The sequence below is a fragment of the Gymnoscopelus microlampas genome, assembly GCF_963454915.1.
Source record: "Gymnoscopelus microlampas genome assembly, chromosome: 2".
Lineage (NCBI taxonomy): Eukaryota > Metazoa > Chordata > Actinopteri > Myctophiformes > Myctophidae > Gymnoscopelus > Gymnoscopelus microlampas.
The window spans coordinates 58,964,013-58,981,625 of NC_139939.1; the positions used below are offsets into that span (position 1 = coordinate 58,964,013).

General features: G+C 41.8%; 1 protein-coding gene across 2 annotated transcripts in view; it reads left to right on the forward strand.

Annotated features, from left to right (window-relative positions):
* The first annotated feature begins 5,615 nt into the window (after positions 1-5,615).
* The window catches only part of LOC311060700 (myocardial zonula adherens protein-like), a 28,979-nt gene continuing 16,981 nt past the window's right edge, over positions 5,616-17,613 (forward strand). For both annotated transcript variants that reach the window (XM_084078991.1, XM_084078992.1), the window contains exons 1-2: positions 5,616-5,744; positions 15,866-15,925. In XM_084078991.1, coding sequence (XP_083935117.1) covers positions 5,688-5,744; positions 15,866-15,925 — 117 coding nt within the window. In that variant the 5' untranslated portion in view covers positions 5,616-5,687. The remainder of the gene's footprint in view (positions 5,745-15,865; positions 15,926-17,613) is intronic.

Sequence of the window (17,613 nt, forward strand, 5' to 3'; positions counted from 1 at the left end):
GGATTTTCCGTAACAGGACTCAGATTTGTCAACATCTGGGTGTGTGTAATGTTTTCAAATAGTGCAATGTTGAATATTACATCATGGTAGAGTACGATGCATATGTCTTTTTGGTTAGCTAGCTTGTCATGTAAAGCACTGGAGCATGTTCATGCCAAATTAATATGTATTTGGCTACAGACCCCTATTTGAAAGGGCCAGGGGGCCCCCATAAGAGGAGGACAAACACATGCTCTGTGTGTGTTTTTGACAGTTTGATTATATAAACTATCAACATAATGTAGTCATGCAATAGAACATGTAAGTTGCTCAATCTTTCTTATTTTCACATTTAGAAAGATGTTTTCACGTCGGGTGGGAGCACAGCGTTAGAAGCACTTGAAACACTCAAGATTAGGATGACTTCACCTATTATCAACCTATCTTTATATAATTGGTCCTCACTACTGCTCATTATAATATGGTGCCATTATGGTGTCTGAGGGTATAATGCTGTGGACAGTTCAGAAACCTGCCCACCAGTGACATCATCGACGGGGAAGAGAAATGGCATGCTTTCTATTCGTGTTAATACAAATCTAATCGGCCTAACGATGATGTCACTGGTAGGCGGATTTCTGTGTGTCCACAAGTGTCCACAGCCCTCCTATGAGACACAGACTGAGTAGAAACAAATTGTAGCATGTTGTCATGAACATTAGTGAGGACCAATTATATGAAGATAGGTTGAAAATGGGTGAGGTCGTCCTTTAAACCCTATATACTGACTTGGGTCCCCTAGGGCATTGGTTCTCAAAGTAGGGTCTGGGTACCCCCAGGGGTCCTTGAGGGAGTTCCAGGGGGTCCCCAGCTAAATGATAGATTAGGAACCAAATGGGTCTGTAACTCTGAGAGGGTACAAATGGAACCAAATGGACCCGTCCGAGTTAAAATAACATTGATTTTACAATATAAATTGGGGTCCCAGAGATAGAAAGGCCATTAAATGGGTGTCCATAGCCTAATGCATGTCAAACCTTGTCCTTGAAATGAAAATGGTTGAGAAGCACTGCTAGAGCCGTACAATATCTTCTCTTATGGGGGTCCCTGGCATAACTTTTCAAATGGGGGTCCGCGGGCTAATAAGTGCCAATTTGGGGGTCCTTGGCATGAAAAACCACTGCCCCCCCCCCTCCCCACCCAAATATATCATATTTGAACTGGGGACCCTCCACCCTGACAAGCACTTGGAATTGTAGTCATTACATTTAGTTTGACTCTGTTCCACAGGTACATATTGTGAAAATAGCCGATCTACAAGCTCACAACGCCTCGTGGTGCGAGGCCTTGTGAGCTATTTTCATAATCTTTGCCTACACAATATTTGGCAATTTGGCCAATTTGGTCTCAAAAAGGTCTTAAAAGTCATTAAATTGAAATGTGCAGATACCCTGTATACTGTACACGTATACTGTATGTTGGTTCGTTTACTGTTGAGTGAGAAATCTAATTATCTGGGGACCCCCCAAAATCATACGGTGACATGACCCACAGTTTGGGAACCACTGACCTAAGGCTCTATTGAGCCGCTCCACACCGAATCTGTTCGCAGGAAAATAGCAGATCTACAAGCTCACAATGCAACATGTTGTGAGCCAGTAGAGACTGATATTCTCGTTGAATGTTTGCCCCAGAATAAGAGCTAAAATGAGGACAGCACCGACATTACAGGAAAAGTGTAGCAAGAAAAGTGTCAAGCACATCACGTTTGTTAAAGGTCATTATGAATGAAGTTCCATAATGACAGAGGGGTGTGTCCTGTTGACCCAGTGATTCATGATGATTGGATAATAGAAGTGTTGGAATGTGTGATGACTTTGAGTCATTCATCTGCACATTTCAAACCTTAACCTTTTGACCCTTTGGCTGTTGCAGTGGTGAACGTCTGACCTTAGACAGACAGACAGACAGACAGACAGACAGTGCTCAACACGGGCCGATAGGTCAATGTCTATTGAGAAATAGTTATTGCACCGTAATACAAGGAAAATAAAAATGAATATGATTTTCGGTCTGTCTTTCAGCAGTGGGGCAAGGACAGACAGACAGACAGACAGCAGTGGGGCAAGGGGCTCAACTGGGTGGGCAGCCGCCCGCGTTGCCCGGAGCTGCTTCTAGTGGAATTTAATTTGTCTCTGCTTATGCTCCTCATGTCAACAGTGTGTGGTTCGGCTGGTTGTGAGAGGGGGGGGGGGCAATTTACTGCTCAGTGATCCAATCATGTGTAGAGCCTGTGTACTGTATCCGGTAATTTGAGCACACACAATAGGCGCGCACAAAGGCCGTTTCCGTATCCGTTCTGAACCGGATTTGCAACCTGTGAACTGATCCTGATAGCATTGTTGCGCACCACAGACAACATTGTCTGTGACGTCGCCGCGGCTTGCGAGTGAACAGAACCTCTCCGTGGAGTAAATAAACACCATATAAACATTTGCATTCCTATGAGGGTGGATTCACTGCAAGTGAATGGACTTGGTGGCGATTGGCGTGACGGACGATGAGCCAATGGCTCACGGCAGTGGCAGCCCACGTATCTACTGTTCTGGGGGGGGGGTTGCTTTCGTTCCATTATGTTCGAAATGTTAGACAACACTTCAAGCCATCTCAGACGGAACACTAAAGTGCCACGTGGGAAACACTGCCGTAGACATAGCAATGGTTCAACATTGTTTTCTCACTCAACAGTAAACAAACCAACATACAGTATGCAGGGTATCTGCACATTTCTAAATCAACGTTAAGACCTTTATAATACCCAAAAGATTTTTTTTTAAATAAACTACTAATAAGACCATTACTAAGTCAAAAGTAATCAACAAACTATACTATAAAAACATTCAAACGTTGGACAAATTGTCAAATATTACCAAAGAAAGAGGCAACATTTTTGAAAATAGCCAATCTACAATCTCACAACACACACACACACACGCACACGCACACGCACACGCACACACACACACACACACACACACACACACACACACACACACACACACACACACACACACACGTATGTGCTATGTACTGTATTCGTCATTTTGGTTTACTGTGTAATTTGCATGTCATAAAATATATGTCATGTCTCAGTATGTGCGTCTCATCACTGTTGCACAATACTCAAGATCACAGTCTGGGGTGAAAATTGTAAATACTGAAGGAAGTAAAAAATACCTCAAAATTGTACTTAAGTACAGTACTTGAGGACATTTACTTAGTTACTTTACAGCACTGGTGGATAGACCATCAACACTTTGTTATTTTTAACTTTGTTGTTTTTTATGCAGTAACTTTGGACGCACGCACACACGCACACACACACACACACACACACACACACACACACACACACACACACACACACACACACACACACACACACACACACACACACACACACACACACACACACACACACACACACACACACATTTGTATTAGGCTACTATACTTGTGAGGACATCAACACTTTAGGACAGCCATGTTATGAATGACGTTTAAAAAAATGTATTGCCATTTTTAGCCTAAAGCCGAAAAACAGCAGATCTACAAGCTCACAACGCGTCGCGCTGCGACGCGTTGTGAGCTTATAGATCAGCTATTTTTCGGTGCGTGACACTGGCGCGCAACTAAGTATACAGAATACCAGTCATTTCGCCCATTCCGCAGTTCGCCCAAAAAGTCGGACATTTCGCCCAGACATTTCGCCCATTTTCGCGGACATTTCGCCCAGACATTTCGCCCATAGATAGTGAAGCTAGCTGGCCGTTTGTGTGCGAGAATGAGAGTCTCTCTCTCTGTGTGTGTGTGTGTGTGTGTGTGTGTGTGTGTGTGTGTGTGTGTGTGTGTGTGAGTGAGAGAGAGACGCAGTCAGTGGGGCAAATGCAGTCCCCACGAAAAATATTTACGATTCTGTCCCTATCGGTACATAACTCGGACGGCGCGTAGTCGACTAGCAGGACCATCGGCTGGTCGTTGCGGGCACTCGCGCCTGGAGGCGCTCGGGCGCAACTCCTCAGCCTCAAGGTCTGCTGAGTCGGCGCGCCTCCGTCATGGTCCAAAACTATACTTTATCGGCGAAAAAAAGTAGTCCGCGGATGACTGAAAATTAAATTCCCCTCTTAAATAAAGCCATTTATAATGAATCTCGCACAACTGATTGATTATATATTTATAATGAATGTCGGGCGAAATGTCTGGGAGAAATGTCTGGGGGTGGGCGAAATGTCTGGGAAAAACGTCTGGGGTGGGCGAAATGTCTGGGCGAAATGTCTGGGTGTGGGCGAAATGTCCGCTCAAAAACACGGCGAAATGGATTTAGGGCGAAATGTCTGGTTACCAGTATGAATCATGTTTAACTCTAATTCCAATCCCTAAACCTAACCTCTAAATGTCTAATCCTAACTTGAATGTTTTTCTATTTGTAAATGTACAAGAGGGGGTTGGGGTGTGCTGAAACCAGCAGCACCCCAAAACAACAGGTTGAGAATTGATTGCGTGAAACAATCACCTGTGCGCAGGGCCGGAGTGGGACTCCAAATCTGGCCGGGAGATACACGGCCACCCAGGCCACCCTGCGCGCGCAAAGCGCGCGCCGATTTTTTTGGGGGGCCCTATTTTTGGGGGGCCTTACAAAAGGGGGGCCTTTTTGGGGGTTAAAGGTAGGGGGGAGGCCCGCAGCTGCACTGAGCTGCAAGCAACACTGACTGCATTGAATTGAAATTGACTGTGGTTGGCCTGGCCTGAGCTTAGGAGAGATTTTTTTTTGCTGCATCACTTAAGCGCCGCGCTGGCTGTGGATGGCTGGCCTGACCTGTTATTTTTTTTTTATGCAAAAAAAAAAAAAAATTCCCGGTGGCCACTAGAGGGCAGGCCACCGGGAATAGTCCCGGTCCTCCCGACGGCCAATCCGGGCCTGCCTGTGCGTCCAGTCTCAATGTTGGTAAACAAATAATTGGTCTATTTAACAACACACGTTTTAACAACATCATTTATAATGCATTATAATCATTGCTATAATGCAAGTTATAGACATGGGCTTCATAGGAACATGTTGCCAAAAGTTGCTGTATAACTTTAATGTTAGGATTATGTCATCATCCCCTTACATGGAGGTTAGTCACTGATGCAAATAGTTTCGCTGTGACGTCAGTATGATAGTGGGAGTGTCACACATTCCACACGGTCCCACGTGACCACACTCACACACACGCACACGCACACGCACGCACGCACGCACGCGCACACACACACACACACACACACACACACACACACACACACACACACACACACACACACACAGTAGCAGCACGAGAAGAAGAGGAAACAGGTGTGAGGAGGAGGAGGAGGAGAGATACACACGAACACAACAGCCCTCGGGGAGGAGGAGCTGGTGGAACATAGCAGCCCCCGCCCCCCCCCCTGATCTACAAGCCCACAACGTGTACGCTCCCGGCGACACCCTCGTACGGCTAAGTATAAACCTGCCTGTGTGTATATACTGTACTGTAGGGCTGGGAAACAGATCGAAGAGACATTGTACACACAGACATAACGTTAGAGTCCTGTCTCCTCAACTAGCTGCGTTGAAACTCTGTTGTTTTGTATCGCGAGACTGTTTATGATCTATAATATATCTAAGGATGAACGGAGGGAGTGTGTGTCTGATGGAAGAGCCAGGGAGTGACAGCAGATCCACGGTGAGTTCATTCATTTTATTTCATTTTATTTTTTAGGGCTTAGAGATTTGTTTCCTGGACATTTAATCAGTGATGGGAAAAGTACTCAAATGTTTTACTTAAGTAAAAGTATCAATACTGCAGTAGGCCTATAGAAATACGAGCTCCGAGATAAGGTCCTATGCCGAGGTCTCCCAGAATCGTTGGAACGGCCGCAGAGGGTCCGCTGTTTACCCTTTTGTATACATCTTATCCAAAAACTAATGGTAGATTCCATAGCGTACAGATGTTTAAGGTTTGGTTGGGCACAAAATATTTTAGGTCAGGGACGAAACTACCCGTTTAAATGGGTTATTTAGTCAGCCTGTGGCCATGTTTACCATTGTAGCCGAACCGGGAGCAGTACTGGCAGCGGACGTAGGGGTGTTTTCCGGGTTGAATGGGAAACATGGCCACAGGCTGACTAAATAAGACATTTAAACGGATAGTTTCGTCCCTGACCTAAAATATTGTGTGCCCAACCAAACCTCAAACATCTGTACGCTCTGGAATCTACCATTAGTTTTTGTATAGGATGTTGACAAAAGGGTAAACAGCGGAGCCTTTGCGGCCGTTCTACCGATTCTGGGAGACCTCGGCATAGGACCTCATCTCGGAGCTATATAGCGGAGTGAGAGGTACATGGGGCTATTGTTACAAAGTCCTGAATTGAAAATGTACTTGAGTAAAAGTACAAAAGTACTGGTGTCAAAATGTACTTAAAGTACCAAAAGTTCATTATGCAGAAGGTCCCATTTCAAAAGTTTTCAAATGTATAAAATGTGTAACAATTGTTTGAAAATAATAGCAGATCTACAAGCTCATATTATGCCTCACATCGGATGTGAGCTTGTAGATCGGCTATTTTCAAATGGGCGAAATGCATATAGGGTTGAAGTGGTTAATGTATGTTTTGTAATAATAATCAAAATATACAAAGAAACTAGTTACTAAAGTTTTCAAATAGTTTTAGTGGAGTAAAAGTATAATATTCTCCCCTGAGATGTAGTGGAGTAGAAGTAAAAGTACTGAAAATGGGAAATACTCCAGTAAAGTAAAAAAAAAACTATTCCTCAAAATTGTACTTAAGTAGGCTACAGTACTTGAGTAAATGTATAGTTACTTTACAACACTGCATTTAAACTATATAGATGTGTTCGTTGTTGGACATCCACCTTGACATGAAGTTTTGCTCATAGATATTTGCAGTGTTTTTACTTTGTATAAACCAGTGGTTCTCAAACCTTTTCATGTCAAGGACCCCCACATTGATGTGTATTTGGCCGTGGACCCCCATCTGAACATGTTTTGTGCCAGGAACACCCAGAAGAGAAGATTTATGTAAAAAAGAAAAAAACAATATTTTTTATATTTTTGAAAAATATTGAAAAATTTCCAAACCTTTTCAATATTTTTCAAAAACATTGCTAAAATAGCAGAGGCCAGTTGCACCACCTCACACTAAGTGCTCACACTCACGCTATGAGCTTGTAGATCTGCTATTTTTGGAAAAATTGTGAAAATGTGTGAAAATCTTTAAATATATTTATTTAAAAATATATATATTTAAAGATTTGCAAACATTTTCACATTTAAAAAAAAATAGCAGATATACAAGCTCATAGCACGGCACTCGGTGCCGGGCTATGAGCTTGTATATTTGCTATTTTCGAATAGCCAAAGAAATCTAAAAATGAAAGAGATACTTTCCCGGCTAAATGGGTTAAATAGCTTTTTTAAAAGCCAAATGGCTTTTAAAAAAGCTATTTAACTATTAAGCTATAACTAGGCTAAGTTTGAACTTAGTGTGAGGTGGTGCAACTGGCCCCTGAGGTACAATGTTAGAATAGCAGATGTACAAGCTCACAGCGTGCCACGAAGTGACGCTCTGTGAGCTTGTACATCTGCTATTTTTGAATAGCCAACGTTCAAATGGATAAAGTGGTTAAAATGATGGTGATGCTAGTTAGTTACTTTTGCTGGTATCCCCCCGAAGGACCTCTGGGGGTCCCCGGACCCCACTTTGAGAACCAATGGTGTAAACATTTGAACCAAATAGTCCATGAGCCAGAGCCCCAAAATTGAGCGATGATTATCTAAACTAAAGAGTGGGCAAAACCATACCTATATTAAATTGTTTATAGGGTCAATATAAGTAAATAAATGTATGATAACCTTTCCACAGGAGCAGCTTTTTCATGGTTATCACACATTTTGTTATTTTCCCCATACGTACATGACAGGTGAAAAAATGACAACATTTAAAAAAGAGTTATCATAATGAAACTTCCCCAGTTGATTACTTACATGAAGACAATGATTTATCGTATTACAAGTTTTCTGAAATTGTATATTTAAATAAGCAAATTAGGCATATAAATCATTGTCTTCATGTTAGTAATCAACTGGGTAAGTTTCAGTATAACTATTTTTTTATTTTTTTTCACCTGTCATGTACGTATGGGGAAAATAACAAAATGTGTGATAAATATGAAAAAGCTGCTCCTGTGGAAAAGTTATCATATATTTATTTACTTATATTGACCCTATAAACAATTTAATATAGGTATGGTTTTGCCCACTCTTTCAATAATGAAATCTTGTCTGGCTCATGGACTAAAAGTAACGGACACGTCAATTCAAAATGTACTTGATTAAAAGTACAAAAGTATTGGTATCAAAATGTACTTAAAGTATACCAAAAGTAAAAGTAGCCTATTCTATGCAGAATGTCATACAAATGTATACAAATCATTTGAAAATAGCAGATCTACAAGCTCACAATGAGTCGCATCGCAACACATTGTGAGCTTGTAGATCGGCTATTTTCAAATGGCCGAAATGTATATAGGGCTGAAGTGGTTTCTGTATGTTTTGTAATAATCATAAAAATGTACACAGTAACTAAAAAAGAATAAAGAATAGAGATAGAAAGAAGAAGAATAGAGGGAGAAAGGGAGAACAAGGAAACAGGTCACATTATTCCAATATTCCTCCATTGAGAGATGTCATCTTGTGGTTTAAAATACGTTATGGAACAGTGTCAAGTACAGGTTATACATTTACTGTTCTGTATGTACGTATGAACACACACACACACGCACGCACACACACACACACACACACACACACACACACACACACACACACACACACACACACACACACACACACACACACACACACACACACACACACACACACACACACACACACACACACACACACACACAAACAGGAAGTAAAACCAACCGACGGGCAGCTAACATCACAGATGTACAGTCCTGTCCCTGTTCTGTGTTTGTCCTGAGCACACACACACACACACACACACACACACACACACACACGCACACGCACACGCGCGCGCACACCATTTCCATTTCCTAGCAACTTGGGAGTGATGCACATAGATGGATAAATAGAGTTTTATTGATGATGCTGTGGGGTAAATTCAGTTGTCATAGCAACACTGCAGTTGAAACACGGGACAGATACAGGTAAGAGATACAGCCAGGATTCAAGAGTAAAAACATAATAAATAAATAAGAATAAACAACTAGTAGAAAATGTGATGGTAATCCCGGACTTTATGTTACCAGCAGTGATGGAAGACGTACTCAAATGTTGTACTTAAGTAAACGTATCAATCTGTTACAAGTACAAGTTCGGTATTCAAAATGTACTCAACTTTTCAAAAAAAGTACAAAAGTATTGGCATCAAAATGTAAAAGTACCAAAAGTAAGGTCTCATTATGCACGTTTTCAAATGTATAAAATGTATAAAAATCATTTACTTGTGTCAATTTGAAAATAGCAGATCTACAAGCTCACAACACATCGCATTGTGAGCTATTTTCAAATTGGCAAAGTGTATATATATAGGTCTGACGTGGTTCGGTAATAATAATCAAAATAAATCTACAAAGTAACTTGTAACTAAAGTTGTCAAATAATAGGCTCTATGCACAGCAGCCATATTGGGAATGAATTGGGCCCCTTCCTTACTTCCTTCACAGGTGTTACCAATAATACTAATTAAGGCTCTGTTCCATTTAGTGTGGCATAGTGGTTGTCTTATTTTCAAGGACCCCCATAACTCTGAGAGTGTACAAATGGAACATTCGTACACTCTCAGAGTCTCAACCAAAATGAAACTCTCAGTCTCAACCAAAATGAAACTCTCAGAGTCTCAACCAAAATGGAGTGTTTGAGCCAACATGCACAATATCAGCACCCTGACACCAGAATGGAACAGAGCCTTCATTAGTATCATTGGTAACACCTTTGAAGGAAGTAAGAAGAGGCCCAATTTATTTCCAATATGGCTGCTGTGCATAGAGCCTATTGTAGTGGAGTAAAAGTACAATATTTGCATCTGAGATGTAGTGGAGTAGAAGTCAAATTTCTGCAAATTGGAAATACTACAGTAAAGTAAAAAATACCTCGTACAGTACAGTACAGTACAGTATAGTTCTTGAGTAAATGTACTTGTTACTTTCCACCTGCCTGTTACATCACTCATCTATGACAGGGGTGTAACGTTTTTCAGGCCAGGGACCCCTTAGCTGAGAGAGAGATTTTTCAAAAAACTGTTAGGATTTAGAAAACATTTTTAAGAATGGCCTCAGGTCTTCATGGGTTAAAGTGTGGGCCTGGTCATCTGCACTGACGTACAACTAAACAGTGCTCTCAGGGAGAGTCACGTAGAACATGTCATTCAGTGCTCTCAGGTTGCAGCCACCTGAATGCTCACATAAAAAGGCCTTCAGGTGTGTGTGTGTGTGTGTGTGTGTGTGTGTGTGTGTGTGTGTGTGTGTGTGTGTGTGTGTGTGTGTGTGTGTGTGTGTGTGTGTGTGTGTGTGTGTGTGTGTGTGTGTGTGTGTGTGTGTGTGTGTGTGTGTGTGTGTGTGTGACAGAGCCAGGGCCTTCACACATAAAGACTGACCTGTCCTCTCTCTCTCTCTCTCTCTGAAGGCTGCGCACTCTCCAAATCAGAGGTGGAAAGTAACTATGTACATTTACTCAAGTACTGCACTTGAGTACAATTATTTGACAACTTACGTGACTGGTTACGTTTCAGAATCAATATTCTTACAAAACATACATTAACCTCATAAGCCCTGTTTTATACTTATGCTGTTTGAAAATAGCCGATCTACAAGCTCACGGCGTGTAGATCAGTTGTTTTCGAAGAATTTTGAAAACTTTTAGTACTTTTACTTTGGCATTGTAAGTATATTTTGACTCACTTTTGTATTGTGTTTTGTATTTTAGTAAAACATCAGAGTACATCTTCCACCACTGCTATAATCGTCACGACTCTAAAAGATGAATACATCAGTAATACAGCCTGCAATGCCAAGATCTCATTCTCCAGCGCAGATGAGTTCATGTTAAACAGTGTTGCGATGTTCGAGGCCATGGAATCAACATCAGTGTCTTCTCCGAATGGGAAGCACATGAATGTAGCGATGGGCTCAAGTAAGGCAAAATCTTGAAAGCGTTTGTGAAAGTCTGACTGCACATTTCTTATTTGCTCTATGTAGCGCGCACTGTCAAATTGCGCACCCGCCTTCCCTTGCCTCTCCAGCTCGGATTCTATGTTTGGAAACGTCCTCAGATCCTTGCGCTGCATTTTTGATCACAGCCCTTCTAGTTTTTGTTTCAAACAATTAATTGAGCCGATCATGTCGACGACAGTTTTGTCTTTCCCTTTCAGCTCCAAGTTAAGCTCATTCAACATATTGGTCACATCAACAAAAAATGCCAAATCTAGCAGCCACTGCTCGTCATCAAGTTGTTTGTATTCTGCATGTTTCGCGCTAAGGAGAAACTCCTTTATCTCTGGTAGGAGCTCTCGGAATCTCTGCAAGAATTTGCCGCTACTCTGATTTGACAGCTGATACTATTTCAGGTTTGTTTTTAAAATCACGAAATAACGAGTGCTGCCACAAGGAAGGCGTCTTCTACCATCTGTCCATCTTGGAAGGGCTTCTTACTTTGAATGAGCATGTGACTGACCCGGAATGATGCTTCAGTGGCTGCTTTTGATTTTGAAGTGGGCTTTGTGAAACATGACTGCTGTCCGGTTAACTGTGCTTTCAGTTTGCCCAACCTTTTCCTTCTCAATTCACTGTCGGGAGGGAATTCACCGTTGAAATCCTTATGGCGTGTTGTAAAATGTCTCTCCACATTTCCTTTCTTTGCAAAGACGCTGGTGTTACATAGAAGGCAAACGCAACTGGAATGTGACATCCTGAAAAAATAGTCCTCTTCCCACTCTGCATGGCACACGCACACGCACACGCGCACACGCACACGCACACACACACACACACACACACACACACACACACACACACACACACACACACACACACACACACACACACACACACACACACACACAGTCCAGTCCAGCTCTTTAGAAGAGCAGTAACATGACCCTTTGTTGGCTCAGTGGACAATAGACAGAGGACAGCATCATCTCGGGTCAGGCTGCACCTGAGTTTCTGGTCAACAACATCCACAACACAATGCAAGCTGATGCCAGTTTTCTTTTTGTTTTTAATGAACTGAACACATCATCAACAACCACTTACTGCTACTGTACATATGAAACCTCTTATCTCCATGTTTCAACTTTGTGTGTCTTTTCGTGAAAAGTACCTACTCACATGTTTTACTTAACCCTAAGACCTGAAGCCGATTCTACAAAATGTCTTCTAAATCCCAACAGTTTTCTGAAAAACGTATGTTTATACATCATTGGTGCTCAAACTTTTTCATGTCAAGGACCCCCAAAATTATATGTATTTGGCCTTGGACCCCCATCTCAAAATATTCTGTTCCAGGGACCCCCCGAAGCAAAGATTTGAGTTAAAAAAGTAGAAAGTAGTCGCAAGGCGACGTGTTTTGAGCTTGTCGATCCTGTTTTGCTATTTTTGAAATTGAATCCCGAAAAGTGTGTGTGTGTGTGTGTGTGTGTGTGTGTGTGTGTGTGTGTGTGTGTGTGTGTGTGTGTGTGTGTGTGTGTGTGTGTGTGTGTGTGTGTGTGAATGCTAATACTTATACTTTGTTGACCAGGGGTCTGTACTTGGCCCCCACCCTTTTTTCCCCCCTCTACACCAAATCTCTTTGTCACAACACATGGTGATCTTCTTGTAGATTGTTTATTTTCATTGAATGATCACCTATTTTCTTCAAATGTTCACCTTTCATGACATGCCCAGAATAGGGATGTGATAAGTGGCCAGAGACCATGAAAAGTGTCTAAAACAAGCCCACTATTCCTCTCTAATTCAATCTGCCGAGTTCAAATCAGTATCAGTTCTCTGCCTGTAACATGAACCTGAGGGATGAATCATTCATGATGTAAACACCTACATTAACAATGTGGAAAAAAACACTGAATTCGCTCTCATAATCTTCTATAACACAAAGTCATTGTTAAACAATTGTATACTTAGTCATATGATGGTGTTGCAGGACAAAAACAGCTGTTTTAATATTTTAGAAAATTACTGGGGGGAAAAAATAACATTTACTAAATCATTTAGGTCATCATTATGTCCCTGTAATGGCATGACAACAATAGGTTTACAGTTGTAAAGTGGTTAAAGGAATAGTTCACCAAAGAAATGACTTTATGTTTATCGTTTACTCAAATTATGCAGACTTACCCTTACCCTATGGGGCGGCAGTGGCTCAGGGGTAGAGTGAACTGGAAAACCGCAAGGTTCCCAGTTCGATCCTGGCCTGGGGCGGCAAAATGTCTTCTAAATCCTAAATACTGTTTCTATATCAGTGGTTCTCAAACGTTTTCAAGGATCAACGATCCCTAAAATGATATGTATTTGGCCGCGGACCCCCATCTCAAAATATTTTGTTCCAGGAACCCCCAGAAGCAAAGATTTGAGTTACAAATGCTTAAAAAAAAAAAAAAAGAATATATATATTCAAAGATTTGCACACATTTTCAAAATGTTTCAAAAACAGCAGATCTACAAGCTCATAGCGTGGCACTCAGAGTGCACTATGAGCAAGGGCCCAGCATCCTCCTTTCAAATTGAGTCTATATAGGAAGTAACAGTTCATATGAACGGCCTGTAGTTTCTCTGTTTTACCCCTGCTGGTGTCTGAAGAAATAACTCTCTTTGGGCTTAACGATGTCCATTATTTTTACAGTCTATATGGCTATGAGCTTGTAGATCTGCTATTTTTGAATAGCCAAAGAAATCTAAAATGACACAGATGCGTTCCCGGTCTTAATGCGTATATTCTTGGATTGGGACACATATCGTGGCTGGTGGTTCACTTCACTTCTTGTGTGGCGCATGGCACAGCGCCTCACTGTGGTTGAAGACGCAGCTTGTCCCACAATGAAGCACTTGTAGAACTAATGAACACGTTACGTTTTGAAAATAGCAGGAAATAGCAGATCTACAAGCTCACAACGCCTCGCAATACGAGGCGTTGTGAGCTTGTAGATCGGCTATTGTTGTTTGCCTCTTTCTATATTATTTGACAATTTGGCCACTGTTTTACCAGCTATAGCATAGTATTTATATTTCTTTTTTAAGTTCTTACATTGTCACTTCACTGTCTTCTGGGGACTTGTATGGTGGTTCCTGGCACAAGATATTTTCAGATGGGGGGTCTGCAGCCAAATACATTAATTCGGGGGTCCCTGACGTGAAAAAAAGTTTGAGAACCACTGGTGTAATGTTTAAATTAATTCCATCCATACAGTACTTAAAGGAGACACCATGAATTTCCCTTTTTTTAATTTTTTGGGCTCCCCAGTGTCTCTTGTACCCCAATTTTTATTTTTTTTTAACATTCAGTCATTCATTCTCATTTCAGAGATTTTCAGAATGGGCGTGTCTGAACAGGCCATCTCAGAAATGGCATGTTTGCTTACATCACAAAACTTTCTGCCCATGTATTTTGACAGACAGAATTGCTCAGTAGCACCCCTCTGCCCAACAGGACGTTTTGGTATTGCAGCTGAAAGTGCTTTATAAGCCTGAGAGAATTGACTTGGGATGAGTATATCTGAGTGTTGATTTAGGCTCAAACCTTTTGAAAATGGTTTGAGGGACATACACCATATGATATTAAATATCAAATATATTTTTTAAATTCATGCTGTGTCTCCTTTGATAATGTACAACAATGCAGAGATAGCTGTGTCAAAGGTGTGGCTGTTATCTGAAAACTATTGTATAACCTCAGGACAATCGGAATACGGGACCACACACACACGGTCGCACACACACCGTGCGCGCGACCGTGTGTGTGTATGTGTGTGTGTGTGTGTGTGTGTGTGTGTGTGTGTGTGTGTGTGTGTGTGTGTGTGTGTGTGTGTGTGTGTGTGTGTGTGTGTGTGTGTGTGTGTGTGTTTTTAGGGGTTGATGGCTGAGCTTCTGTTCGGTGTTCCATCTGAAGGGAGTTCAGACATGTGGACGTCGGTCTTAAAAGGAAATAACTGTTATGCAAGAAGACACAGCAACTCCCTCACATCCACATAACTCTGCATGTGTGTGTGTGTGTGTGTGTGTGTGTGTGTGTGTGTGTGTGTGTGTGTGTGTGTGTGTGTGTGTGTGTGTGTGTGTGTGTGTGTGTGTGTGTGTGTGTGTGTGTGTGTGTGTGTGTGTGTGTGTGTGTGCGTGCACGCACAAACGGACACAAAAATGAAGCCATAAATAGACACACTCTCAAACATACCCACACAAATATGCCAACACACACACGCGCACGCACGCGCACACACACACACACACACACACACACACACACACACACACACACACACACACACACACACACACACACACACACACACACACACACACTGAAATGCTCCGTGTGTCGTCTTGACTTCCTGCCCACGGTTTCCCCCAGATGACCCATGTCGGAGGCTGTGATTGGCTGCCTTTCTCCAATAAGCCCTCCCACCCCTTGTTTTGTCTCTTCCATGCAGCCAGTCAGTACATGAGTCACTTTCTCCTCAGTCTAACGTGTGTGTCTGTTCATAATAAGGCTTTCTGTGTGGGGCTTCATCTTATTCATTCATCTTTCTGCTCTTCTTCCATCAGGACGGCTGCAGGAGACTGAGACTGAGACTGCAGGAACACAAGCAGCCACCAGGGGGCAAGGTAAACAAACACCTTATGCATCTTTTCACTTAACCCATTGAGACCTGAGGTTCTGATTCTGCAAAATGTCTTCTAAATCCTAACAGTTTTCTGAAAAAAACATGTTTCTAAATCAGTGGCGTTCAAACTTTTTCGTGTCAAGGACCAACACAATTATATGTATTTGGCCGCGGACCCCCATCTCAAAATATTTTGTTCCAGGGACTCCCAGAAGCAAAGATTTGAGTTAATGTTTGCTTTAAAAGAATATATATATATTCAAAGATTTGAAGATTTGCAGCGCGAGGTGTTGTGAAAAATAATCATATCACACAAAGATTTGGCGGACCCCCTGTCGTAACTCTGAGGACCCCCTAGGGGTCCCGGACCCCCTGTTGAAGACACCTGCAATAATAAGTATGATTTACAATATATCACCAGCAAATATGAATGAATATACATCTATCGTCTATGAGTGAACATTATGTGCTTACTATTAATAGTGTATATGAGACTGATATGTACAGTGTTATAATAGATCAGCTGGAAACCCTGTATGACCGAATCTGTTACTTTTCAGGACATGGAAAAAATAACCTGTGTTTCCATGTAATCCAATGTAGTTATCATGATACTGGTTCAACAGTTATACAACCCACACACACATACACTTAATCACTACAACATGGTGGGAGTCCTTCTTGCTTGTGGAGCTTGATGGCACAAAGGACTGTCCAAGTCACTGAGTTTGAAAACACACACAACACCCAGAACACACACACACACACACACACACACACACACACACACACACACACACACACACACACACACACACACACACACACACACACACACACACACACACACACACACACGCCACCATTGTTTCAGCCCTGAGATACAGTATGAAGGGGTCCATGGGGAAGGGAGGGGGTCTCCACATGTTACATAAACCCTGTTCTCCACCCTACAGATGTTGTTGTTCTCAAACGTTTTCATTTCAAGGAACTCCTCCTTGGTAAAACCATCATGTTTTACACTGTCAGAGTTACAGACCTATACAAGTCCATTTGACCAGTGGTGGAAAAAGTACTCAAAGTAACAGTACCGATACTCCAATATAGAAATACTCCGTTACAAGTAAAAGTCCAGAATTCAAAATGACTTGAGTAAAAGTACACTAGTATTGGCATCAAAATGTACTTAAAGTACCAAACGTAAAAGTGCTAATGTTTGAAAATAGCTGATCTACAAGCTCACAATGCATTGCGATGCGACGCGTTGTGAGCTTGTAGATCTGCTATTTTCAAATAGCCTAGGAATGAAATAGGGCTGAAGTGGTTAATGTGTGTTTTATAATATAATAGTTTATATCTGCAAAGTAACTAGTAACTAAAGTTTTCAAATAATTGTAGTGGAGTAAAAGTACAATATTTGCCTCTGAGATGTAGTGGAGTAGAAGTAAAAGTAACACATTTGAGTAGCTTTTCCACCACTGGTAGCGACGCATTGCAGTGGGTCGTTACCGTGAAGATCAGTGCTTTTTTTGTCAATCTCCACCCATGCTGCGATGGAGTTTAACCTGTTAAAACAGGGAAAACATCTATGACAGATTCTATGTCATTTTACATTTTAACCACATAAACCAGGGGTCTTCAACGTTTTCAGCCCAAGGACCCCCTAGCTGAGAGAGAGAGAGATGAAGC